The sequence below is a fragment of the Crocodylus porosus genome, unplaced genomic scaffold (assembly GCF_001723895.1).
Source record: "Crocodylus porosus isolate Cpor-Errol unplaced genomic scaffold, CroPor_comp1, whole genome shotgun sequence".
NCBI lineage: Eukaryota > Metazoa > Chordata > Crocodylia > Crocodylidae > Crocodylus > Crocodylus porosus.
In genome coordinates, this window is record NW_017728926.1 from 7,657,902 (window position 1) to 7,685,652 (window position 27,751).

Sequence of the window (27,751 nt, forward strand, 5' to 3'; positions counted from 1 at the left end):
CCAGTACATCCAATAGCAAACCTCTGGGTAGGGATCACCAGGTACCAGCAAGTGCCTGAGGAAGAATATCAGACATGATGTACCAAGTCTCTGATCTGTTTGGATACCCACCACCTCCAAGATTTCATACCACTACCAGGAATAAACCCAAAAAGAGATCCTTGAGGGAGCTGAACAGATTGGTACTAAAAGCGGCAGTTTGGAAGGATGATTTTGCAGTAGGATGGGGTGCTTTAAATAATCAGTTCAAATGATATCTACTGTGTCGTCATAATACAGTATATATTTAGTGATTTAGAACACGTTGGGAATTTGTGAAACTGATTTGAAGACTTGCGTTACATGAACTCTATAATAAATGCAAGGGCTGATTTTTCCTTTGAAGGTCTGTAGTAGCAGGGCAACTTGTTTGAATTCTAACATGCTGTTAGAGGACACAAAACATTGAAATTAAGTCCTTGATTCAGCAAACACTGAGGCATGCATGTAACTCTACTCATACATATCATCTCATGATTTCACTGTCTCCTAATGAGAAACCCAGGGAAAATTTTCTTGAGTTTTCTTTTGGTCCCTGCAGGTGTAGACAAATATGTAAGCCATCTCTGTTCAGAGCCTGTATGGCAAACTCTTTGGCTGTAGCCTCACATCCTTCTGGGACACTTGCTATGCAGCCAGGCTGGATCACTTGTCTCCTGTACAGGCTGTACACACTGCTTGGTACAGTGCAACATTAAACCCCCCACCAAATACCTGATGCAAGTGGTGGGAAAGAAAGTCAACCTGAAAATGTCAGCTCTGTGTTAGCTGGCAATAAGAAGCAAACAGTGACTGGTCAGCAGTTGCAGCAAGAGTTCAGTGGGATTCAACCCATTTTCTCTCAGTGGTATTTATGGTAAAGACCCTTAATCATAAGCTCAGGGCAAGGACAATAGGCAAGGCATCATAAAATATCTGCCTTTAGTCTGTATTTATAGGCTTCTCTCTGGTAAACATCATATTGTACCTCTTTCCTTCCAGGCTGTGGCTTGCACTATGGGATTCTCCCCAAGACCCAGAGGAGGTATGGTAATATAGCCCTACCTGTTTTATTGACAGGGAACTAAGGCTAGAAACACACATCCCACTTGTTCCTTGGATAAGTTGCTCCTGTGTTTGTCCCAGAATTAAAAAACCCCAGGACTGGCATGTACACACATCAACCTTCAAATCGGGATTTAGTGAGTGGCTGAATGCATGGCGACTTTTTGTGCCACTGATTTAGTAATGCAATCCCAGGATAACTGTACAGATATACTCTGCAATACCCTGGGATAAACTATTACTACTTGTTATCCAGAAAACTTTTTTAGGATTCATCCCAGGATAGCTCACATAGACGTGTCCTGGGACAAAGTCACTTATCCCAGGATAAATACTATGTCTGTTTGCAGCCTAAAACACAGCAAAATAAATGGCTTGGCCAAGTCATACAGGGAACCCAAACAAAGCTAGGGATTGAACCAACATCTCTTGAGATTCAGTGCTGTATCTACTAGACCATCCCATCCCTCCTCAGAGGAGTTTCATGATTACACACTGGGGTTCAGGTTCAAGACTGCATGATCTGTAGCTAGCAGGCACAGGCACACAAACACACACAACAAAACTGCCTTGAGTTCACATCCTCCAAGCAAGCCCTCACTATTTTTAATGCAAGTCTCATCTCAGTTTGAACTCATCTGCTTGAAATTGTTTTCTGTTATGGGAAATTCCTTAGAAGGGGAGTGGTGGAAGGTAAATTGCCAAAAGCAATGGGGAAGAAAACAGCACTGATTGGGTGGGGTGGAAAGTGGAGGTAAAACAGCTGAAAAACAGCCCTAGAATATCTGTCCAGAACTAAAAGCTCTATTTACAGCACATATAAGCAGAACAATGAAAACCACCTTATGCCAGTGTGCTACAGGCCAAGGACAAGATAGCACATGCTCAGGGAGGTTCCTGTCAACAGGTACAAAAGCAAATAAGAGCCAAATGCCATTGTAATATTGGGGAAAAGGGGAGAAGTGGCAGCAGGTCATTCAACCCTGCATTGAAAACCCAGTTAGGACCACTGAAACTCTAGGCCAAAGGTTTCTTTGTCTCTTGGTCCCAAGTTCCTTTTGCATGCAATCTGCTTTGGGGGTTTTCTTACAACTACAGTGAGCTTGGGTTGGTATGGAGGCACGCGGTTGTGTTATGAAAAGTAACACAGAAAAATACTAGTACGTGCACCATTATACTGGTAGAAGGTGTGCACACACTATGCCCCTGTGTGTTTTGGATTCAATATTTATAGCAAGATAAAAACTGTGTATAGACAGAACTTTACAAGTTAACTGCTGGACCTTGGGGACTAAAACACAAGGCCAGGTTTGTTAATTAAAGGGAAGTTAGGACTCTGTGCTATTATCTGTGCAATGAAAAGCAGTGGCGGCCCCATACTGCAAGGTCAGGTGCTGATTGCAAACCTGCAGATGCTGGCGACAGATGTTCAGAGCCATGGCTTTCATTGACTCTAGTGTATCAGACAGCATCAGAAACACTTGGGAGTTAGATGCAGTGTTTAAGTTTCCAAAGTGAGCTCAGGCTGCTAAGTCCTACCCCTTGAAATAGGCTCAGAATAAAGAAAAAATATATATCTGTACCTCCCCTGCACAGGCCGCATAGGCCAGTCAGGGGAGGGCAGCTGTGCTGTGTGCTGGGGGAGATGGGAAGCTGGAGTGAAATTAATAAGGAGGTGGCATAAACAGACTGCCACAAAAAAAGGAAGGCAAATACAGTGAAACCAAAACAGAAGACACTGTGTGACAACTCCTAGACACAAAGAACCTTAAAAAGGGTTGAGCTGGGTAGAATCTGGGGATGGCAGGGAGCAAATTCCTTCATCTAAATAAAAGCACCACCCTGGCTACCCTGATGCTGCTGCATTGGTGCCAGCCCCCTAACCCTGATCGGCTGGACTTATGTAAAGTGTCCCATTTTTCACACTGCCTTGGATACATTAGTGCAAATGTCCCCGGTGCAGAGGCCCTGAATGTGTCCATGCCACAGCCTACTGTGAAGGAAGCTGGGGCACTGCAGTGCATGTGTGGGCATGAACTCCAGAGTACAGGAGCCAGGAAACTCTAGCTTCAGAGTGGAGCTGCATCCCGCTGTGCTTAGCCCCTGCAAAATGTCAACATTCAAATACAACTGGGTCCCTCATACACAGGCAGACAAAGATTTGATGCTTAAATAGTGCGAGCCACATCTGGCAGTGGTTACACAGAGTGGAGATTACAGGATGCTATGAGTCTGGGTGGACTCTCCCTCTCTCCTAAACGTTCATGCTAATTAACACCCAAATGGGCTCCTTGCCCAACATTGCCTGACGCTTGATAGCGCAGTGCTTGTGAGCCCCCGGGAGCTGTTCTTTTCCTAAACATTAATAATGAAAAGATACCCACCCCCTGCAGGAAAAAGGAGATCAGAGTCTCTTAATCTCTGAGAGAGAGCAATACCATCCGTCATATGCTATATATAAAAACCCTGCACAAGACCAAAATACACATTCACATAAAGCAGTTACAATTGCCTTTCAAAATGCAGCCTTGCAGGTCTCTGGAGAGCTGCCAACCTTCTCTCTTCTACTTTATAGACAGAGAGAGAAAGAGGAAGAAAACCCTATTCAAATGAATAATAGAAGCTGCTCACTTTCTACAGTGCCTATTTTCCCACCAGTACTGCTTAAGCTTCAGTGATTCATAAGTAGGCAAGTTTTGTTCTTCAGAGGGGCTGCCGCATTGCCAGGGGAAGTGCCTGTGCAGGTCAGATCTCAGATGTCTAAGATAAATACTTTCTGCAGACAGTGTTCCCATGTGATCTCATTCTCTCTCTCTCTCTTTTAAAATCAGTTAGCTTCCCTTCTGGTCCTTCTATAATCAGGGCTTTCATTGCATTCTTAACATGGAGTAAGCCGCAGGGGCTGAATCATGGAAGTTACAAATTGACACTTATGTCAAAGCAAAACTGTACCTGCTCTTTCTTGCTACCAAATCAAAAACCTTTTCCTGGCACAATTATTTCAAATAGTTTGTCACTGCCCTACATGACACCTGCTGAACAAAAGCCATGTGCACTGCAGTTGTATTACAGTATCCTGATGGGAAGTGCAATCCAAATAACGAGACTGAAACAAGAAACATCCTGACCACCTGTTTCTCTTAACACCCCAGTGGTTTGAAGAGTCACAGTATGTCGTTTTCATTCATCTTTAAAACTGCAGCCTTCCACAAACAGAAGCTCCCACTCGGTGTTTTTGGATCTGCAGTTTCTCTGTCCCAAGCAGACCTCACATTGCTACATTCAGCATCTCTGCCATTTTTCTAACAGCATGAAAATTAAATGAATGACTAGTCTCAAACACTTCCATCTTCTTCCTACCCCCCCCAAGGAGACTTCAGAAACCTTTGTCACAGCCCCACAGGTTGGGGCTATTCCCCTTTTTGTTATTTGTTCTTTATCTGGAAAACCGTGTTCAGGCTAACATGCAGATGATTTAGTTTGCTGAGGGTTTAACACAGCGTCCACATCTGCGGTGTCCACGGTGGGGAGTGGCTTCGGTGGGCAGGGATCACGAGGCAGTGACCGTGCAGGGCCAGAGCCTGGGGCACAGCCACGACGTACACTCTGCACATCCCTGTGATGGGAGCTGGTCCTGCGGGCAGGGGCATGGGGGCAGCGCTTCAAGGCTGTGCCCTGGGCCCTATGCTGTTACTGCCCTGCAATCTGGCCCCAGCCCCAGCCAGCCCATCCTGCTCCTGGATGCCACTGCCCATCTGCCTGCAGCCCCATCCCATTCACCTGGCCGAGCGCATCCTGCCTGCGGGGGTCCTGGACCAGTCCCCATGAAGATCCTGCCTACCTGGCCATCTGGTACCTCTAGCAGTGAGTGGGGCGGTGGATGAGCTGGGGTGCCCTGGCAGCAGAGCTGGGTCTAGTGATGCTGGAGACACTAGGGGTGGTAACTGGAAGGAGTCGCTGCTGTGGGAGCTGCTAGGAAGCAGGGTCCAGCTGCTGAGCTGCCCCTGATCTACTGTGTACCCCCAGGTGGCAGGTGGGAGCAGTTGCACATGCCTTGGCCCAGGCTTTCCCACACATCTGGGCTGGGCAGGGCTGAGGGACCTGCCATAGGCTGGACAGAATCCCTTGGCAAGCCAGAACTGGCCCACAAGATGTATTTTGCCCACCCCTATACCACAGGGAGGATATGGGTTGAAAACAAGGCCCCCTTTCCTGGGATGAACTAGACTCCCATGCTAAAAACAATATGTAGAGCAGGTCCTGTGAGCCATCAAATTTAGCTCTAGGGCAGGGGTAGCCAATTATTTGGGCTGGAGGGCCACTTAACGAGTTTTGGTGAGCTGTTGAGGGGCACACGCATGCCCATGCACATAGACATACACACGGAGACAAACATACATGCCACAGATATGCAAACATGTGCAAACATACATGTGCATGCACACAGACACAAGTGCACAAGCTCCCTGCAGCTCTCCCTGTACCCTATTCCCTTGCCCCAAGGGCAAGAGCCACACCAGCCATGGCCACGTGTCAAAGTGGCATTCAGGAACACAACACGGCACTGGCCCGGTCCAGCTGCATGTCAGGGACTCAGAACGGAGGGGGAGAGGGGAGGGGGCAGGGAGAAGGGGCCTGGGAACCCCAAGTTATCTGGGCCTGACCAGGCTGGTGCTGTGCGGTGTTACCTGCTTCTCTCTGCACCCCCTCCCCTGCCCTGAGTCCTTGGCACGTGGCTGGGCCAGGCTGGTACTGCACTGTATTCCCACAAACCGCTTTGGGCTAGTTGGGCGCAGCTGGAGCAGCTCCTGCCTGATCCGGCCATGTGCCAGGGACTCAGCAGGATGGGCCAGGCTGAGACAGGAGTGGCTGCCTGGCCAATGGAGCTGCAGCTGCTGCTGCAGCCAGCTATAGCACAGGGAAGGGAGAAGGGCAAGAAGCATCAAAAGTCAGGGCAGCTGCGGGCCTGATACGTTTCTCCTTCAAAGGAGCAGCCATGGGCTGGAGAGAAATCTCTTGGCAGGCCAGATTTGGCCCGCAGGATGTATTTTGCCCACCCCTGTTCTACTGGATGGCTGGTTCAACCTTCTCCACAGTATTCAGAGAAAGCAAACTCATAAAAGGCAACATGAAGCAATGCCTTTTCTCCTTCAAAAGCCTCTGAATGAAGCTGTAAGTGGGACTTCATAGAGTCTCAAGACCTGTGAAGGGGTGGATATCACAGGGGTGGATGTCACCCGCACAGATCTAACAAGAGCTACAGGAAAGTACCATTATCTTTCCCTATGTCGAAGTTGGTCTTGTACGTTCTTGTATACCTGCTGAGCCTCATATAGGGCCATAAGCCTGCAGTGGGGCTCAACTATATGGGAGTCACAGCAGGTCTGGTGCCTTGAACTGTAAGCTTTGGAGCAGGGACTGTGCCATATTTGGGGATTTTAGGTCACTCAAACACAATGGAGGCCCCTATCTGGACTGGATTTTGGTAAGCAGCTGCAATTGGAATTATATAAAAAAAAAGGCCCATGCTTTGATCCTAGAAGCAGAGCCAAAATCTTTACTAAAAGAAAAAAAATGTTCAAGGGGGAAGGGGGAACAGAATAAATATTTTAATTGCTGTTCTCTCCTTCTTCACTTTGTCCTTATGTGAGCACAACTGGCTGTCCTTAGAGAGGACAGTGCCATTTTTTAAAAAAGCATAACAATGCTGGAAGGTGAAAGAGGAACAGACTTGCCACAGAATTACTGAGTCTCTGCCAATTGATACCTGCAAGAACTGTTTGAATTTGCGATTCCCTGACCTTGGTAGCATCTCCTGTAATTGCTTCCTCACAAACCCAATCCCACTGACTCAGGTCTATGGGAACTCTGCTGCTGGCTTCAATAAGAGCTGCCCCTTAAATATTTAACAGATGGATATGAATCTTGTGAAAAAAAGTCACTCTTTATAACAGATATCCCCCAGGAAGGCATTTCTCATCACACAAAAGGGTTGCAAGTGCCTGAATGGGACCTTTGGGAGGAGGATGAATGGGCTATTAAGAAGGAAGCCTGGAAAAATTAAAAGTAATATAAAAGCCTGAGCTGCAGAGCTCCTGAGCAGTAGCAGCAGGTTTCCTAGGGTAGCAATCTGGGCAGGAAGTGCCATGTGATCCTATTACTAGATGTACCAGTCATCAGCAGATGGAGTTCCTATAGCAAAGCAAGCTCCTCAGCCTTGCCCATCGGTGGAGCTGCTTGCAAGCAACTCCACACAGGGACACACTCATGTCACAGTAACAGCGACTTGTTTCTGCTTGCTGTGCTTGCACGTATAGCACAAATGCAGGCAAACCTACAGGCACCAAACTGATGCGACTAGCAGCCACCTGCTGTGTGCCCCTGCTGAGATCAGTATGTTTTTCTGAAGTATTTTCCTTAGGCTCTCCTCTGGGTGCCGCACAGAGATTTAAAGCAGCCTACATAGCTAGGCATTGTAAAATGCCTTTCAATCTAAATGGCTGGAAAAGCCCCTCACAAACCTGCTGTGAGGTCAGCCCTGCATGTGCTTCTCATGCTACCTGCCAGTCGCACACAAATTTTGGCTCCCCTTCCAAAATGCAGCCCTGGGAGCATATCCTAGTGCCATGTCCTGCACCTTACCACTGATAAAAAATACGAGCTTGGGAACAACTGCCACCCTGGATCAGGCCAGGAACCCTGTTAATCCAAGGTACTGGCTTCAGGAGAAGCCACTGCCAGACTCTGCAAAAGCTAGGCAGAGTCACACTAGCCCTGAGTAAGGCGCAAGTATTTAACAGTGAGAAGAATGAATCATTTGACCACCTCAAATTGAGGAAGGAGCTACTTCCTACCTATCCTGCTGGTGGGTTTGCAATGTGAATGCCTGTCCCACACTAATGCATCTCATGGGTTATATGCTTCTGAAGTTCCCTTTGTACTAAAAGGCACTAGGAAGGCTCTACCTTGCTCCTTCTCATCAGCAAGGCATCTGTCCCCAAAAGGTTGAGCAACCAATACCTCAGAGCGTAGGAGAATGAACACAGGAGGAAAACTGAATATGAGGCACTGCTCATATTCCGCAGTGAACACCATTCCACTCTAATGCTATGCAGTCACCCCTTAGAGGATGCTGCTGGCAAAATTAAATTACACAGACTCATCTTCTTCAATCCTTGGCAAGACTGACTCCAGCAAGACCAGGAAATTAAATTCACTCAATGCTGGGTTACAAAGCCAGTCTAGAAAAAAAAAATGTATGGACAAACAACAGTTGCAGGAACAGATAAAAGAAAACCTCTGGATTCAAACCTAGGAAAATTCTAAGACGTTGTGGGGAAGGAAACAAGTCTAGACGGGTTACAAAACAGCTCCCCTCCACCCCCAGTCCCCAATCAAAGTTACAGGGTTGGTTCATGTACTGCCTGCAAACCTAACATACCCCCCCCCCCCGCATTATCCAGCTAAAGGTATCCAGCCACACCAGACATGAACACCAGGTTCATCTACTTTGCTGCCACAACTCCAGGCTGCTGTCTTCACGCAGACATTATGTGCACCACAGCCCAGCTGCATAGCAGCTCTGCACTTCTCAAACTCCAGTCACCTCAGAAGGGCAAATTGTTCCACGCACATCCGTACAGGGAGAGTTGCTGAGAAAACCACCCAACCATCCTCACTTTGGAGAGGGGTTATTCTTGGCTGCTTCCATTAGGGTTGGAAAGGTTGGCACAGCAGGGCAGCTGTCCAAAACAATGCAGCGCTGCACAGTGTGAGCAGCTGTGCCCTGCACAATCTTTGCAAAAGCTGGCAAATTGGATTGCTGAAGCTGACATGCGTTGCCACGGCCACTTACGATAATTGTTCATTTGACTCAGAGAGACTGCACAACTTAACAGCTAAGCCCTGAAATGCTCTGCTGAAAGGGATGAGTGAGTACAGCTCAGTAGCGTTCCAAGGGGCTAATTATAGCGATGTTGAGTAAGAGTGTACAGCGGGAATCCCAAAGCTTGTTTCAGGGTAAGATCTCACAGGACTGCCACATTAACAGGGTCCCAAGAAATGTTCTAAAGCCAAATGGGCAACACAAGCCTCAAGGCTCAGAAACCATTCCCTCCAGGAGAATACCAATTGGATCTGTATCATTTTGGTTAGTGCATTGTCAAGGTTGTCTATGTTGGCTCCAGCCTGTACACAAGAGCCCTCGCTGACTGCAGCAGGAGCTACCCACAAGGACAGCGCTGGATCAGGTGATGCACTGAGCCCACTGCACACTTGATATATAAATGCCAGAAAGAATTGATCTAGCAAAAAAAGCCCCATTATAATAATAAAAAACTCTGCACTGAGAAGAGAGAGAAAGATTTTGTAAACATGTCAGAGAAGGTGAGCCACAGCAGCTGTCTCTGCAGGGGAAATCCTCACTCCTACAGCCAAGAAGATTACAGGGTTCAAACACAGGTCAGACTGCCACCACCTTGGGCATGCTAAAAATCTCACAGCCCTGGCCTTTTCCAAGCTTTGCAATCTGACAGAGCAAGGCTGGCAGGGGGGTTGACCTGGGACTTGGGAGACCTGGGTTCATGCCCTGCTCTGCCACAGAATCCCATGGCACCTTGAGCAAGATCTCTTCTCTTCCACCCCCCGTTTTTAAAGTGGGGGTAACCACTGCTGTCCTGCCAGGGTAAGTGCACTAGTGATTGCAAAGTGCACTGATAACACAGAAAAGGAAGACCTTAGACACAATCACCTATGCTTTTGGTTCTCCACTGCCATAAACTCATGATCAGGCCCTTTGGCACTGCTTACAAATTCTCTCTCTAAACACACACCATGCTGTGCCCTGATGCCCTATGGCACTGCAACACAGCCATAAAGGGCTACCAGATCAGGATGGTGACTCCTCACACCAATTCCATCCTAGTGCAACAGGCAAGAGCTGAGTAAATTCAGTGTCAGGTCTGGATCGCCATGTTCAGCCACTGCCAGTGCTGCAGGACTTGCAAAGGATGGCTAGGCTAGTTTGTGGGCAGGGAGACAGCAGTAGGGACAGACTGAGGTTCTGAGTGAAACCTGGGCGGCCTGGGATTGCTGGGACAAGCGGCTTTTCAGCCAGAAAGACCAAAAAGGGACCGTTTTTATGAAGACTGTGGCAAGTCCTTAGATGTCAAGAGCCCACATCCCATTGTAGAATTTCAGGCAGTGAAAATTACACAGGCAGCGTTTTCTATAGGTTAGAAAGAGGAAGGGTTGGGGGGAGGGTGGAAAATGGCAAAAAACTGAGAACCAGAACTCCCAGATTCCCTTCCTGAATTACCTAAAACTATTTAAGGCTCAGTATCTCCTCCCCACAAACTGCCCAGCATTAAAGGGCCCAGGAAGGGGGGCAGACTCCATGATCTTCAGAGGTTGCTTCCAGCCCTAATGTCTATGAAATCTATGAAATTAGAGCAGCTCCAAGAGCTGTGCTAAAAAATGGCAGTGGGGGTCCTCTAGCTGATACACGAGACTGGAGACTGCTAGAGCAGTGGTTCTCAAGTTTGTTTCATATTGGGACCCATTTGCAAAGACCAATGGCTTGTCCTGACACCTACCCCCCACCAGCCCTGCCAATGCCTGACCCACAGTCCCCTGCCCTACCACAGCCTTACCACCCAGCCACCTTTCCCCACTGCTGGCAGGCACCTGTCCCCCTGCTCTACACACACACACTCTCACACTCTGCCTCCCCACCCTGACAATCTCCCAAGCCCACGCCCTCCAACTTCTGCTCCCCATACACTTACCTTCATCCAGCTGATGGGGCTGCTCCCACGACCCTGCCTGGCTGCATGCTGGCCATGCCCCAAGCAGCTGCTTGCAGGATGAAACACTGCCACCATACAAGAGGAAACCTGCACCTTCCTGCACTTTTATGACCCTTGCTCACGATCCTTTGAAACATTCTTGTGACTCACTTTTGGGTAGTGACCGATGGGTTGAGAAACACTGTGCTGGAGCATGCTCCAACGTGCTGTATTTGCTCCGTGTTGGAGCAGTCTCGCTGCATATATATTGGTGCCCAAAGTATCCATTTAACAGAGAGGTCACTGAGGTGAGAGACAGGCTAAGGAAGGTTTCCAAAACAGTACAGCAAGCCAGTGACAGAATGGGAGCTGGCTCCCTGCAATAGCATGTTTAGCCCCAGCATCATCCAAGACCCCAGGGACTGCTGCTGAAATCTGTGAATGGAAACAGTCTGGCACACATTTGGTTGCTTGATAAGTAAATGATCGTGAAATACGTGGACATCGTTCCACAGATAGTATGATAAGCGGTCACCTCTGTAAATGCTAACAAAACAGCTCCTACATGCAGTAGAGTTTATCTAAGGTCCCCTTGCTGTTAAAAAGGCAATGAAAACTATGGTCCTGATCCTGGAACTCCTAAACAAAGGGACAAGACAAAGCCTTGAACTAATCTACAGAGTAGCCCAAGTAGCTCCCAGCGAGTAGAGCATCTCAACACAGTTAACTAGCTTCCGCCCAATGACTTACGGTCGTGAGTGTGCGGTCTCGTAGCGCTCGAAAGCATGTGAGAGGTCGTGCTTGTTGTTCATGTAGCACTGCGTGCACAGGTCGTAGTCAAAACACGCCTTGCACTTCCACCGCATTCCCCTGATCCCATGCTTCTTGCAGCAGTCACAGATGATGTTGGGATGGCGCACACCTGAAACACACACACAACTCAGGCCCTGTTTCCATGTCAGGCAGGCAGATAGGATGGACTCAGCTCTGTTTGCAGGGATTCAAGGGGAAAAGAAAAAAAATGCTGCTGTGATGCTTGCAGTTCAAGAAAGTATTTTCATGTGCAAGGAAATTTCAGGTTACTAAGACAGTTTGGTTAAATTTTCCTACCCACATCAGCCTAGGATAAGATTGTTAATGACACTATGCTATTTATTCCTTTAAATCAAATCCCTTGAAGAGGTGGAGGGAGCCTGGGAACAAGAAAGCTATTTAAAATGTACAGAGGTTTTAGGAAGCCTTCCAAAGACACCAATCACTGTAGCTAAAAACAGATGTTGGATTTCTCCCAGAACAAAGCCTTTTATTCTGGGATCCTACAGATATCCCACTAAGTATCTGTGAAGTAGTGAGATAACACTTCCTCCCCCCACAGGTTAATCAGGGCTAATTCAAGTTATTTACCATTCAAACTGTGTGTAAAGGGCTGTCTAGCACTTGTTTTAACACAGGACAATCAGACCTGGGATAAACCTGATGTCTGTTTTTAGCCTTAATGCTGCCAAGGTCTTTTGGCAGGCTTCTAATCTTCTACCAGAGAACCCTGCCTGGTACTGCAGTATCCGAGTGTCTCCGTCTTCAGTGTATTTAACTGGATTTGGATCTGGACACCTCAAAACATTTCACAAGATGAACATCTTAGACAGACCCCTGCACGAATGTGGTGTCCAACAAACACACAGCACTTAATCCATATATTGAGTAATAATACCAGACAGTGACTCCTAGATTTGGATGCCATACGAAGGAGAGATCCTCACCACATTCAGTGAAGTAGGCACTAGTCACCCATTGCAGCAATGGAGGTGTGAGGCATTAAAAGAGACTAAGGGAGGGACAGTGCATAGAAGCAGCTTTTAAGCTCCTCTGCCCCCTCCCTCCAGCCCCCATGAAGGTTTTGTTCAAACAAACCCCAGCTGATTTCCCAAGGCCACAGCTTTGAAATGTCAAAAAGCCAGGAGCAGCACATGCAAAAGGGAGGTCTCCACCTTCCCTTGCCAAATCAATTCCCTAATTTAATTAAAAGCAATTGAAACTGAGGCCACAAGTCTCTTGTTTCCCTCTCCCTTCATTCCTCTACCTCCCTCTGAGTAGTGGCTCAAGGCTATTGCTTGGAAAAAGTTTACAGAGTCCAGGAAAATTTAGGAAACTCTTCCAGCCTGTTCAGTTTCTAGAGCTGTTTGGGATTATTTTACAGAACCAGTTCCCTGCTGCTGCAGGGGCCTGAGACATTGGCAGTGACCTTCTCTCTCTTGCTGCATTTTTTTTCGGGTGCTTTAAGACTGTAGTGCACAGGATGTGCATTGCCTGGAGTCATTTGAGAAGCCTGCACTTGATATGACCCAGGGCTGGTCCCTTCTAGTTCCATGTTTCTCTGTAAGTCTTGCTACTTATGCAGGCACCTAGGCAGAAGCAAACTAGTTTGCAAGGCTGCTGGACACCTGCAGCTCCCCTGAGGTCCGAGGTTACATTGCTGCATTGAAAAATCAGGGTACTTGTATTTTAGTGCCTAGGTGTTTTAGGCACATGGTTCTGACCCTCTTTCAATATCTGCCTCCATATTTTCAGCATCTCTCTGTTTGAGCAGGAGCACCCAGAGGTCACCTTGTCCCACCGGTTTGTGGGGGCAGATCTGGAGCAACTCATACTTTAATTTGCCTGGATTTACAAGAGGGGAAATGCAGGCAGATTCTGACTCAGATGGTTTATAACAATGGTGTCCAACCTTTTTATACCATGGACCGGCAAACCGCAGACCGGAAATGACTGCAGACTGGCAAACTACGGACCAGCATACTGCAGAATGGAAGTGACAAGCATACTACAGACCGACAGCCAACCCTTTTTTATACTCAGGATAAAAAATACAGTGGTGTAAACCTCTGTATTTAATTTCCACAGCTTACACAGAATTAGACTTTGAAGCTCTTACACAGAATTAGACTTCCAAGCCTTGCTAGGATCCTCCAGGCCTAGCAGGGATTTTTTTAAAATACATTTATAAAGTCTAGATCAATTTCCAAGCTCTTGGAGTCAAACATGGAGGCAACGGCATTCCTGATTCTAAGCTGCAAAGTTAAGGCCTCTGTCAGAATTGTCCCAAGGACTGGGTGGATGTGCACCTCAGGTTTTCCTTTGGACCCTGCTTGAAAGAAGATGGTATTGTTATTTAAAACACTTTTCCTATTTAAGGGAAGCCTCCAGAAATGTTCAAGTACAGGATGTGGCGTGCCAAGAGGCTGGAAGTCAGGAAGAGGCAGTTCTGGGTTTGCTTCTGGGATGCTTTCTGCACTTTCAGCCTTGAGCCCCTGGGTGAATTCTGAACACAATGCAGAGAAGGGCAGGCTAAAAGAAGGGTCAGCCTCAGGCTCCAAGGCCCAGGGAAGCTGGATTGAGGCTGGTGGCTGTGATTACAGGTTTTCAGTGTAGATGGCTGGCATGCATGGGTTTGGCACCAGCCTTGGAAGGGCAGATATTACCAAAGAGGTTTAGTAATTTTTCACCAGCCTCATGCAGTAAGCCCAGAGAAGAGCAGAGCTTAGAAAGTAGGGGCTCCTGCTTCCTCAGCTGCACCCAACCCCCAAGATCACTCCAAGTCTCCAAGATCATGGGACACAGCTGAAGGGAGAGCAGCTGTCATTTGATGTACGTATTGCATATGGCAAAGGACAAAGGTATTACCACATTTGTGCCTGTTCCTCTTAATGTCTACCCAATAGTTTGCCAGCCTTACCTATTTGTGCATTGTCGTACAGAAGAAGGTCATAAGCTCCTTGGAATCCAGTCCGATAGTTAGTTCTGGTCCCATGATCCCACTGGACCACCACCGTCTTATCTGGTGTTGTTGGACTGCCTTGCCGACCAATCTCAACCACAGTCCCAACATTCCCTTCGCCGTTGTCCTGATTTCCCCATTTCCAGTCCACTCCACGGACCACCCGCATCCCAACCTGCATGCTTGCATATGGGTCCAAGTCCATTGCTGTAAAACAGCCTGCAGAGTGCTCACGGGCAGAAGATCTCAAAAGCAAGACAGCAGAGGCAGTACATCCAGCGTACCTAGTGAAACAGCACATGGTTGGGTTAGGAGACATTGTACAGCCTATTGTAGAAGCTACTACCTTCACGGCCCTCTTCCAAGGTCTCTTGAGCATATATTAACAGCTGTTACAGCAGCAAAGAGTTGTCTGCTGTGGTCCCCCCTGCTGTACCTGTGGCAGGTTAGGGTGTTATGCCTTCTGTTGTGTCAGGGTTGACTGTGTAGTTGCTAAGAGGTTAGACAATGGCTGGTTTGGATAGGGATTATCTTGCCGTAGGCAAGGACTGGATTAGATGACGTCTGGAGGTCCCTTCCAGCCCTAATTTTCTACGATTCTGTGATTTTAAGTCAGGTCTGTGTCTCCTTTGAGCTGTGTCACACGAGGCATGTGAGAATGCATGGAATTATCATCCTCTGTACATTTTCCTGATTCTGCATTTGCTGCACAATTAACTCAAAACCAGTAGATCAACCTGGTTCAGTAGGACCCACCTCACGTGTCACAGAAATTGTCCAGACATATCTCGAGTCAGGAGGGATTGTGTTATCAAACACAGTCCTGGAATATCACACAAACTTCTCTACTTGCACACAAAACATGAAACCCCAGCTCCATTAAATGAGCAACAAAATACCCACTGGCTTCAGTCTGACCAGGTGTCACCTGAAGGGTGCACCCAAACAGATAAATGCACCCAAGCCAACTCAGATAAATGTCCTGTCCATAAACTTCCACCAACATGAACAGGTGTAGAAAATAAAAGGCTCCCCCCCACTCCCCTCCCCCAACCACAATGTCACCCAGATTGGCTTTGGTCCCAGCAGCAGTGACAGGAACAGCTGCAGTCAACAGCCCCACTCCCTCCCACCAGTGAACTAGAATGAAACTCAATTGAAGCAGATGAGCTTCACCTACTTTCCTCAGAGCTGCCTCCCACAATCTCCTGGAAATTGAGCTCTGTAATGGTGAATACAGATTTGCAATGCAAATCTGAAAAGTCAGAGGAGTATCCCTGTGCAGAGAATAGCTCTGGCTGTGCTGACTTGAGGAACAACGCCAGCTCTAGTGCGTAAGTTTGCCACCTCTATTCTCTTGACCAGGATCTGGAGCAGTGTCTGTGCGCTGTAGCTGCAGGATAAAGTTGATTGCTTCACTTTGTGCTAAAATCCCACATCTGTCTGGCACTGTCACTAATAAGCAGCCATCTAAGATTTCATAGTTCAAGTTATGTCGCAACCTAGGCCTACTGCAACTTTGCAGTGGAAGTCAGGCACGGCACAAAGAGCATCTCGTTCCGAGTACAAACTAAAACCATTTGAGCTAAAGAGTTGTCTCCTTAATTGTGGACAGTATAGACCTTATGACACATAGCTGAACAGCTCTAATGCAACAGTACATGTACGCACACATACATGCACAGATGCAGAATGCATTATGACAGCCACTTCATGTACTCAAATGCATTCTTTGTAAGCACAGTGAGGGCAAACGTTGCTTAAATCAATACAAAAAGTGACAATGGAGAACGTGTCGTGAGATCTTGAGAGATGATAAGAAGCCAGAAGCTTGCCAAATATGTAAAAAGAAAGGAGAGCCCTGGCTGTGAAGAGTCATACTGCTTTTGTTCCTTCTGGCGTGTAAGAGCAATTCAAAGACAACAGAGCCCAGGGAAGATTTATAGCCCAATAAAGCAGAGGTGTGTCAGAATATTTAGTGCAGGTGCCACACAGTCCAATTAACAGGGCTCAATTCTCAGAACAACTGAGAGAGAGTCGTGATCAAAGAAGCAACCAGGCACAGAACCGGCAGCCCTGCTGGTTAAATTTTTAAAGAGGAAGTTTACATATGAATTGCACTGTTTTTAGATGCTAAATCAATCAATGCCTTGGTTAACAAGTGTAAGTGTAGACTTACAAACACACACTAACTACTCCTAAAAAAAGTTTCCACTTTAAAACATGGTGGGGGGAAGAAAAAGAGACATGACCCAAACCACTGACCCTTTAGAACAGACTCAGTGACATTTGAAGTGACATTTAAAGTTCAGCTCACTTCCTGAAGGTTGAGTCCACTAGAAAGCCACGGCGATATGGAGAGATAGAAACTCAGGGCTTAGATTGCCTTGTACAGAAAAAAAAATCTGAGGTCATACATGTATTTTAAAATAAATGCACAGTGTAATAGGGGCAGTTGTGCTGTTTGGGACAAAGTCATTTTGCAGCTGCCAAAAAGTGGAGTTGATTAATTGTATATACAGTACCTGTTTCTTGCAATGTGAGCATCTCATTCCCTGGGTGCTTAGGTGCAACTAAAAGCACCCATAATACACAGGTTCTGACACAGCCGTTGGGTAGTGACAACCTCTTCCTGATGCCTCTGCCAACCAGGTTTCAAAAAGTGACCTTAAGACCAAGAAGGGTTGCCTGAAGAAGGGTGTTTGTGCCCAAAAGCTTGCAAAGAACAACTTTTCCAACTATTTAGTTGGTGCAATAAAAGATACATCACATCTACCCAAAGAACCTTATCTACCTTAAGACCAAGAAAGTCAGAGCTGGCTCCCAATGTTGATCAGCCACTCGGCCCCCTCATTCCTTCCCAAGTTCTCTCCAAATCTTAGTCACCAGTCTTTTCTGGATACATTATCCATGATCACTCATTTTCTCTGGACATTTGCTGTGCTCACCAACTGAGGCAAAACTGTCCTGCATCAGAAACAGCTCCAAGTGAGAAAGGAGGAATATTCACTCAGAGAGATGCCTTGCTGGAATTTAAAGGTTTTAGCAGCAGCTGATAATGCTAACATGGCTTTTTCTGTTGGCCGGTCATAGAACACAATAAGGGATTACATTTTGCCAGCACACCCCTGTCCCATTCACTCACTTCAGTGTTTTGTCAGTTCAGCAGCTTCATTTGAGCAATAACCCTTCTTCTGAAACAAGACTTAAAATCCTGGTCTTAAAGGGATTAAGTCTGTCAGTCTTGGTTAAGTATTTAGTGTTTATACAAGTGCTAAATAACTATGTAGTAACGACTGCACATTCAGCATCTTGTGTAGACGCAGCTACTAAATGGGAGTAAAGCACTGGAACCCAGAGAGGCTATGAAACCTCTATCCTTGGAGGTTTTCAAGGCCTAGACAAAGCGTTGGCTGGAATTATCTAGTTGGGGATGGTCCTGCTTTGAGCAGCTGGTTGGACTAGATACCCTCCTAAGGTCCCTTCCAACCCTTATTTTCTCTGATTTCCAATGCATCTCAATTACTTTAGTTATTTAGGTTCCAAAAAACTTACTGAGATCCATGAACATGGCACCTAACTACCTTTCCAGATCAAGTTTAAAAAATGAATTAAGCACTTGGGAGCCTAAGGAACTTTTTAAAAATGATTTTCAATGGGGTTTAAGCTCCTAAATCATTGAGGTGACTGGAAAATGTTATCCTTAGGCCTAAGCTGCTAATTGTGCTAGGTCAGTCACCTCCTAGCAAGACGTTTATAGTGCTGAATTATTCAATTCTGCTTTCTGATGGAGTTACTTCAATTCCCACTTGGCCCTATATATTCACAGGTGACACTTGTCACATATTTTCACCTGAAATTAAGCCACTTGCCAGTGGTGAGTGGTTAGAGATGTTCCACAGGAGGACACAGCCAGAACAAAGAACTGCTGTAAAGAAAGAAGAAACTTCTTTGCACTGAGATTTGTGAGCCAACAAACAGACGAGAAGATCTGCTGGTGTATTCTTCTGATATTGGAAAAGGAAGTTCTGTAGTAAATTACCCAAGTGTACTGCATCTCACATCAACATTCATACATTCAGCCATCATTTCCCTTGGATTGCTGGTAATTAGCATTTACTAAGGATACTACAATGTCATTCCTGTATCCTATATACTTTATTCTGCCAATAACCCAACTTATGATTCTTTGGTATCACCTACTGCTTAGAGACCTCAGTCGTGCATCAAGACCGGTGTACAAACAAGCATCACAAAGACCTACTCATATGGAGAAGTTCTATTGATGCATCTGTGACACCAGACAAAATTTCCTCCATACCAAGTCCTTATCTCCTGCTGAAGCAGACACCGAGTGGTGAAACTGCACTGTCACAGTCACTTACACTGCCATGTAACTGTGTAACTTAACACAATGATCAAGATAGTGAAAGAAGCTGGAGATGGGAGACTGGATGTAGTGATCCAGCAGACCCCTCCCAGTCCTACACACACATTTGTATTTCTGTAGGGAGAAAGATACAGATATATGCCTCAAACCCCAAGGAAGAATCAGACACATTTCAATACAGTTGCCCATTTATTACAGAAATGGACTCTCTCCTTTGGATCTGTTCCAAAGTAGAAGTCCCTCTAGAAAGGCCAGAGCTCAGGAGAAGTCAACTCCAACAGCAGTTACACAGAGCTTTCAGCAGGACCAGACTTTCAGCATCGCATTCAGAGAAGCACAAGCTGATTAATTTAGCAGGGCTTATATACTACAGGAAGCATGCAGCATGTTCCAGTGAGATCTTGGGCAGTGATATGGACAGAAAATAGCAGGCTTTTTGTAGAAAATGAGCTAAATAACTGCAAATCCCAGAAAACAGAAGTAGTTTCCCACACTCTTACACTACCACTTGACACTTTAGGAAATCAAACTGTGACTACAATGGGAAAACAGGCTTATGACTGGAGCACAGTGTTAGTAAGTTGGAACACCTTGATCTTAGCCAAAAGACCAAGTGAAAAGTCCTAACACCAGTTCTCCGTTCCTGTAGCACCTTCATTATCTACTGTAATTATCCTCACCAGACTCCTACAATCACACAGTACCCGAGGCACAGACACTTGCCCACAGTCACTCGGAAAGCCTGTGCAAGAGCTGAAGTCTGAAGACTTCAGAACCGAAGTCTCCTGTATTCTCCAGCAAGGCTCTAGTGCAGTCATTCTTCCCATCACTAGCCCAGATCTGTGTTCCACTTACCAAATTTGCAATCTCAGAAAACGCAAGGAAGCACCCTACTTCAATACCAACCCCTTTGATATTGTGAGATCCATATCCCCTTCACCTGGGCTACTGAGAAGCTAACTCCTTTTCATTTGTAAAGTGCTGTAAGATTTTTGATGAGTAGGTGTCAGATAATAAAAAAGATCATTCTTCATGCTTGGCTCGAGACAGCTGAGCTCCAAGAATATTTCATAATGAAACCAGAAATCAGGTGAATATACCATGCTCCAGGATTTACTACAACCTCAAAACGTGGGTCAGTCTCAGCAAACAGTTTGAGACTTGAACATCAGAGGACTGGTTTTGGCACCTCACTGAATTGTGCTTTCTGGTGAAGTTTCCAGGGTCCAAAAAGAAAAGGAGCCATCCAGCACCCTGGCAAACAGTATGCGCCATGTATCACACAGCTCTACTGGTCACTTCCCTAGCATTCTGGCTAAACTGAAGAAATATTGTTGCATCCTTTTAGGTTGCCTTTGTGCAGGTGAAGCCAGAGAACTTGCAAAGCATACGGGCATTTATGGGGATGAAAGGTACATGGTGTAATTTTATTTGTATATATATTTATGCGGGTGAAAGGCCCTATAAATAGGAAAGTTTTCTAGTTTCCGATGGTGCTAAATCTTAGACAGTCTTCAAGTGAGTCAGTACACAGTCTCTCTCTAATGTACGAGACGCCAGGAACCCAAGATTAGAATTCCACACACACGCACACACACGTGCATGGGATTTTGCTATGCATAGACCATGAAGCACACTGGGGCCAGACTCAAACTGCAGATGTCTATGCTGCCTCCTTGGCTAATCGTGAGCATTGTCCATTGACTTCAATAAGAAATGACAGCCCTCTGCGTCTTGTGAGATTATGCTGCAAACTCGATAGCCAAAGTGCAGCACCAGGCTTTGAAGACAACATATGCAAGAGCATCAGTAGCTGGGCCCCAGCTTTTAAGTCATGCATGAAATCAGACAGACAGAGGGGCTGAAATGAATATCAGGATTCAAGGAAACTCCTCTGCTCATTGTTCTGGCACTAGGTTAAAATTCTCCTTCCTTATTTCTTCCAGGAGGAGGCTAGTGTGTCAGAAACCAAAACACACCAATTTTGAAGCTCTTGGGCTGAGCAAAAAGGGTTACTGTGAAATGCACTCAGAGCAGGGGAAGCTGAGATCCAGCAATACAAATCCACCCCCAAACGTTTGTGATGCCTGGCACGTCCTTTCCAGCCCTCCCCCTTGGCGATTACTAACGGACCTGCTTATACTGCTCTGTCCCTGACTTGGCTCCAAAAGTCTCTTCAATTATAATTTCCACTATTGGGTAAATAAAAGAGAGGCAAGGAAATACCCTGCTCCTCCAGGTTACAGAGCTATTAGAAAGAGGATTAAAGAATATCAGTGACCGCCTAGCAGATGCATTTCAGCCACCACAGACAGGGTTTGTACACTTAGGCCAAAATTTACCGTTAATACATTGTCAGCCCAAAGCACTTTTGATGCAGGCATCTCACTTAGGGCTCACAGTGAGCAAATGCGGAGCCAGCCTGACATTGGTATCGTCTTGCCATATTACAGATGGATCCGGAGGGAGAAGCACAAAGGAAACGTATGATTCACTTCTAATCACACACTGAGTCAGATGCAGAGCTGAGTCTCTCTGGCATAGGCATGTCTTAATTTCAGTTCAGAAAGAAACCTTTGGGATAGAGAGAGAAAACTCTCCACTAAAGAGTATGCTACTGTGATTCAAAGAGCACTTATTCTGCAACCTTTCTGCATCCCTAAACCCTTTACAAGCTCTAACCATGCACAGGACTGGCTTCTCTCACCAGAGAGAAAACCACCCTAGATTACAGACATCCTATTGTTCTGCCCAGGTTAAAGGGCAGCCCTTGTCTTCCACTACACTGTTATTCATGTATTTGCTTTGGCTGGAGGCAAAAAGTCAGACAGGCCCCTTAATTCCTTTGCTTCTTCATTCTGAATAGAGGGACATCAAATCCAAAGTGTGGCAGAGTATCCAGGAGGGCAGCCAGGGCATTCGAGATAAAAGCTGTTTTTTGCAGACTCCTCCCTAGTGACTACTGCAGACTGTAGCTCAGTGAGGTTTTCAGCACATTCTGCCCTGCCCTGAACAAATGAATCTTTTCCCAGCAGATGATGGTGAAATAATTCCTGCGCCTTCTCGCTAACAGCAGAGCAGGCTGGAAAGTCCTCACCCAACCCTGGGGAATTGCCCTTGACTTCAGAAAGCAGGATCAGGCCCTTATAGGCCATCTAGGCTGTTCCTTCTGCACTAGCTCAATTTCAGGATTGTTCCCTCTGACACGGTTCAGTGATGAGCCCAAATGCCTGGGCTGGTTGCAAGTGTAGGGCAGTTCTGACCATGGTAGCTAGATATATTTACAGCCCCTGTCCCTGGGCATTGAAGTGTGGATGTGGGAGAGACCTCTGAATCGCAGAGAACTCTTATATCTCTACTTGGCCAGCTGGACTCAGCCTAGCTCCTATTTCCATTGCCAGCCTCTAAAATGAATGCCAACCTTTAAAATTGTTGGTTTTAGCCATGGTGGTCTTATAGGCAGACAAGGTTCAATTTTAAAAATAGATTTAAAAAAATTGTTAAATTATTAAAGAACAATTTTTTCCAACTATTTAGTTGGTGTAATATAAGAGATCATATCTACCCAAAGAACCTTGTCAGCCTTTAAAACGAAATTCTCAATGGTCTTCCCTTGGTAGGAGGTAGATTTGGGGCAGGAGAGGGGAACATCCTGCCCTGCTTTCAAGCAAGTGCCATAGCAGCAGCTCCCTGCTCCAAGAGGGGACCCATGAAGGAACCCCAGTGTCAGGGCTGTGGCTTGTCTGGAGTCTCTGACGCTTGCTTTGACCCAAAGAAGAAAGGATACCCCATGCAGGCCAAGATCTACCCTTCCTTTCCTGTTTGCAGTCACTCTTACTATTGACTGCATTACTCAACACATGCAGCAGCATCAGGACATGCTTCTGGGGTCTCTGGGAGTGAACTGCAAGCTGCTATCAGCTTCTCAATGCCACATGACAACAAGTCCTCCCCCCCGCCCCTAAAGCTTTCCTCAGGCTGTACGTTGCAAGTACAACAGATCCTTATGTAACACGATGAAGCTGCCCTAATTGTAACTGTCCCAAACTGGACTCTTTCAAACACATGCTTAATGATCCAGGGGCTGCTATGTTTAAACAGGCAGAGCTAATTCAGCGAACAGCTGGCACCATCTTAAAAATAGAAGCAATGGTTGAAAAAAAAAATTTACACAGGAAACATACAACCAAGCAGTCCCAGCAGCCGCAGCATCACTTTGTGGCTTCAGATGGATCATGACTTTACCTTGTGCCCATTTTATGGGAAGGATTTCCTTGCAGTCAAATGGGAATCCCCCATCCTCCACCTCCTCTCTACAGTTGGCAAGTCCCAGGGAGGCAGAGGGCCTGGATCTGGTGACAAGCTCTGTGCAGCATCAGCAAAAAACCCCTTGCCGGACGAAGGGTAGGCGTATGTGGCGGGGGGTCACGTTGGAAAACAGGAGAGGGCTGACAGCTCCCTGGGTCCATTGAGTTTTGATGTCTGGAAAGCTGAAAGGAATGCCCACCATCCCACCTCTATTCTCACATTCGACACAGATACTGCTGCTCCTTGGGACACCTTAGCTTCGGCCACTATCAGTCTCCTTCTCCAGCTCTCCCAGCCCTGGATGCTGACACCTACTGATAGAAGGCCTGCCTATCCCAGCTTGCAAAGCCTTCCACCTTTCAGCAGTCACCGCCTACTTACAGACTCCTGCACTGTGCCCAGATTTTTTTTTTTTTTAAATGAAAATTTTCCATGTTCTAGGCCGAATCAATTCCAAATCTGTGAGTTAGTCAAAAACCATAAATGACCCCACTACCGGCAAACATCCTCCATCCCCACCTGGGGCTTCAGATGTTTCCAAATCATTTGGCAGGCATCCTACGTGCAGGCCCAAGCCCAGAGGCTTCAGGTGCAGATGCCCCCGAGTTTTGCTTGCCCTCAGCCATTAAGGCCACAGGAGCAACCTAGGGAGGAGGCTCCTATTTCCATAAAATGGGCATCAAGCCAATATCTTCCCATTTGAGCAGCATGTGGGAGGTTAACGATACATTACCTTTGTGGGTACTACCCTGTGCCAGAAAAGTGGTTATCCCCACAGAGTAGGAAAACACGTGAGCAAGCAAGGATGGCCCTGACCAATAAACACCAAAGCTGAGCACTCAAGTAGGGGAAATGACACTGGCAAACAAAGCTGCTTTCACTTTACAGCCAGAGTCCTATACAGCGCATATAGGCATTGTGAAAGCAGAAGGACACATTATCAGTGCAGACCATAGCTGTAGAGCTCTCACCCCACATTAACTTAGACTTGCTACCATGCTTCAGCCTGGAGAAGCTATTCAGAGGTTGCATTTTCACAGACCTACATTTTGCATACTGTCTTAAACTCCTATCCACCCAAGAGGGTACACAAACCCCAGCAGACTCTCCCTATGCCTGAAGAAGGGCATTTAAGCCTGAAAGCTTGCACAGAACAATTTTTCCAGCTATTCAGTTGGTCTAATAAAAGATATCACGCTTACCCAAAGACCTTGTCTGCCTATATTCAGAGGTTGGTAATTTTCCCTGCCTCAGCAAGGAATGAGGAGTGCTTGTCATATTAACCCCATCCACACACTAACCCAAGAGTAATGGAAACACCGGTGTAGGGACTGCCCCTTATTCCCGACTACATTATTGGTCAACAAAGGGGGAAGACTGGACGGCATTAACCTGTGACTCTTTTTTATGCAGACAAAATAAACATGCAGTGTCTCCATTTGCAGCACCACTTGAATGCTCTGAATCAGTTCTCATTCAGAAAGGTAAATGGCTGGTAAACCCAGTTCTACACAGGGACCCAGGCTGAGAGAAAAGGAACAATATTATCAACACTGGCATTAGTTCCTGCTCATGAGATCTCATTAAGGAGAGTGTGGCTGAGGAAAAGAAAAGCGTGCAATACTCCTATCTTTTATTTAGATTAAATCTTAATTACAGCCCAGCTGGTGCATTTGAAATGACAGCTGCCTTTAGCAAGCAAACCAGGAGACCCGTTTCTGCATAGAGACAGAAGCACTTCTGGACCCACCCCTACCAAATAAGAAAAGCAAACCTGGATGTTTTTTGTTGCTTCCATTCAGACAGGCCCCTGGCTACAGAACTGGCCTAGCCAATTCAATAGTTTTGTCTGGGTTTTATTCAATGCAGTGACCCTCACAGCTCAGGCTTTGAGAGCAGATGGGCAGGGCACGCACACTAGCCTGAACAATCCAGCTGCATAATATCCTGAAGCCTTGCATCACATGCACACTCCTCTGGGGTGAGACTGCAGAGCAGGTTAGACAGACGCTTAACTGGGATGGTTTAGTCGGTCGGACGGTTTAGTTCTGCTGTGAGCAAGGGAATGGAGTAGATGTGACCCCCAGATGTCCCTTCCAGCCCCTACTTTGCTGTGATTCTAAGCAGAGGCGTGGACAGGGCATTAAGACACCCTCTGCCTCCTTCTGATGTCAAACCCAGGGTGTTTGGAGCAGTCACCAAAAGCAAGAAGAGCCAAAAAAAGAAAATGAGACTGGGACAGGGGAATGGGCAAACCACGCAGCAGCCTTGGCTCTTGGACTTCCTCTGACTGCTGTTGGAGGCTGCTTGCAAAGGACGGCAGATGAGCCCCTGTGCAGGTTTCAAAATACTTCCTGCCAGCAGGAAGGCAAAAAGCTGTGGCATCTCAAGAAAGCAAGCCAGGCTCTGCAGTAGTGCTGTAGCCCACTAGTACAAGCCTAGTCAGATAACCATACACTGACTACTTTTCACTTACTCAGGGAAATGAATGTGGGTCTGATGCTGGGACACAAGTAGTTCTGAACGTGCTTGGAAAAGCAGGGCTGATTTCCTGCGGGGACAATAGTAAAAGAAGTCCCAGCGTGAGATGAGGCTCACTCCCCACCTTGCTGGTTCTGATCCGATGACTATGGTGACAGCAAGTGTGCTAGTATGGGTCCAGCTACCCACATTTTGGCTACTCTCCCATCTGTCGTGGGGCCAGGAGTGAGTGAGTTCCTCCTCCCTTACTGCCATTTCAGCGGGGACACAATCCAACTAGCACCTCTGAATCAAAGCACAAACCTGGTTTGCCCATCTCACTGCGCCGGCACTGAGAAAGGTTCCCAAAGGACACAGGTAGAAACTAAGTCGCCTGGTTTTTCAATGAGAGGCAGGACCTAGCTGTTGTCTGCATTTTTTAACAGCCTACCCCAGTGTCCTTTCACGCTTTCCCATGGCTCCCTGGATTCACCCTATCTGTCCCCAGCATCTAAACTGTCTCCAAGTGCCGAACACAAGACACCAAAGTGCTGATATGGAGCAGAAACTGAAGACATGGCATTTTTTGCAGCTACTCGACACAGGGCCAGTTCAGCCCAGGCAGCCAAAACAGGTGTAGGCCCTTCTCTGATGGGGAAGCCAAAGCTGACTTGTGGAACATGAGCTGTTTAGTGCCCGGCACGTGGCATTACCTCATCTAGTAATTCTACCCACCGAGTCCCGAGAATCAAGTCCCCCAATCACACACCCTTTCCAAATCCAACAAGACAGGAGCGATCACTAGTGAGGTATGTCCTATTATCTCATTGCAGAGATGCAACTTTTCCTTCTCTGCTCTTTCCCAGGGTTGTTTTCTCCAGGGGACTGGGGAAGAATATTTGCATTTCCACCCAGTAATACTAAATCGATGCAACGCTAAACCAAAAGTCCTTTGGGAATGAGAGTATCACATGTAGAAGCGTGGGGAGACAGTTTAGGGCAGATATTCCAGGGCATATTTTTCTGAGCTAACTTTCAATGGAAAAGGAAAAAAACATACCATTTTAATGCTAAATGCAGGACTGGAAGTCAGAAGCCTCAGTTTGACTGCATGAATTAGGCCCACTCTCTTAGCACCAGCTCCTGAGTTTCCCCAACTAAAATAACAGTACTGGATACTTCAAGGTACTGTAGTACTGGGTGCTTCTTTGTTATAGAGAAACATTGAAATGACCCCGTTTGGAAAACAGCATTACAGACGTGATGCTGACAAAACATCCCTCTGTCTCTGCGTCTTATGTCTGTATATGGTCCCTCATCACTGTAGGTGGTCAGCACTAAGCAGGGGAGACTATTAGCTTCCTCTTTTATGAGATGAGAGGGGAGACTGCTATGTGATTAGGGGTATCAAACTGACCCTCCCTGACTGTTCTCAACAGGCTGTGAGGACGTGAGTCAGAGCAGTGGCTGTCATGAACCCCACGGGAAAGAAACAGCTGGACTGCCTTCCTGCGCCAGCCTGGGCACCCGCCTCGTGCTGGCCGTGAGAAGGGACCCTCCTGGCCGCCCCCACAGCTCTGACCGGCAGGGATTCCTACAAAGTCATTTTACGACCGCTTCCAATTCAGCCTGTGGATGGGATTTCTGCTCCCCGACCTTCACGCGATTCCTGGACCCGCTGAACCAGAAGGGTGCTTCCTTACCACAAAAATGCAAGTACTAAGCAAGGACCTGCAGCAGCGCCGGCTCTTGCAACACCAGAAGGGAAGAAGATCAAAACACCGCCTTCATTTCCCACTGAAACTACTCCCACACATGCACACAGGGATCCAGAGGCTTACTAGAGACGCGGGGCGGCTGCTCCCAGGCCAGGCCCCCTGCCCCCGTCTCCGCTGGGGCCGGGCCGGCGGGCAAGGCAGGGGCGCTGGCAGCGCCGTGCCAAGCGGAGGC

At 46.9% G+C, this 27,751-nt stretch overlaps 1 protein-coding gene across 2 annotated transcripts in view; it reads right to left on the minus strand.

Moving 5' to 3' along the window:
- MIB2 (mindbomb E3 ubiquitin protein ligase 2) overlaps positions 1 to 27,751 on the minus strand; it is an 82,527-nt gene that overhangs the window by 43,443 nt on the left and 11,333 nt on the right. For both annotated transcript variants that reach the window (XM_019541315.1, XM_019541313.1), the window contains exons 2-3: positions 14,602 to 14,927; positions 11,619 to 11,790 (exon numbers count right to left, since the gene is read on the minus strand). In XM_019541315.1, coding sequence (XP_019396860.1) covers positions 11,619 to 11,790; positions 14,602 to 14,848 — 419 coding nt within the window. In that variant the 5' untranslated portion in view covers positions 14,849 to 14,927. The remainder of the gene's footprint in view (positions 1 to 11,618; positions 11,791 to 14,601; positions 14,928 to 27,751) is intronic.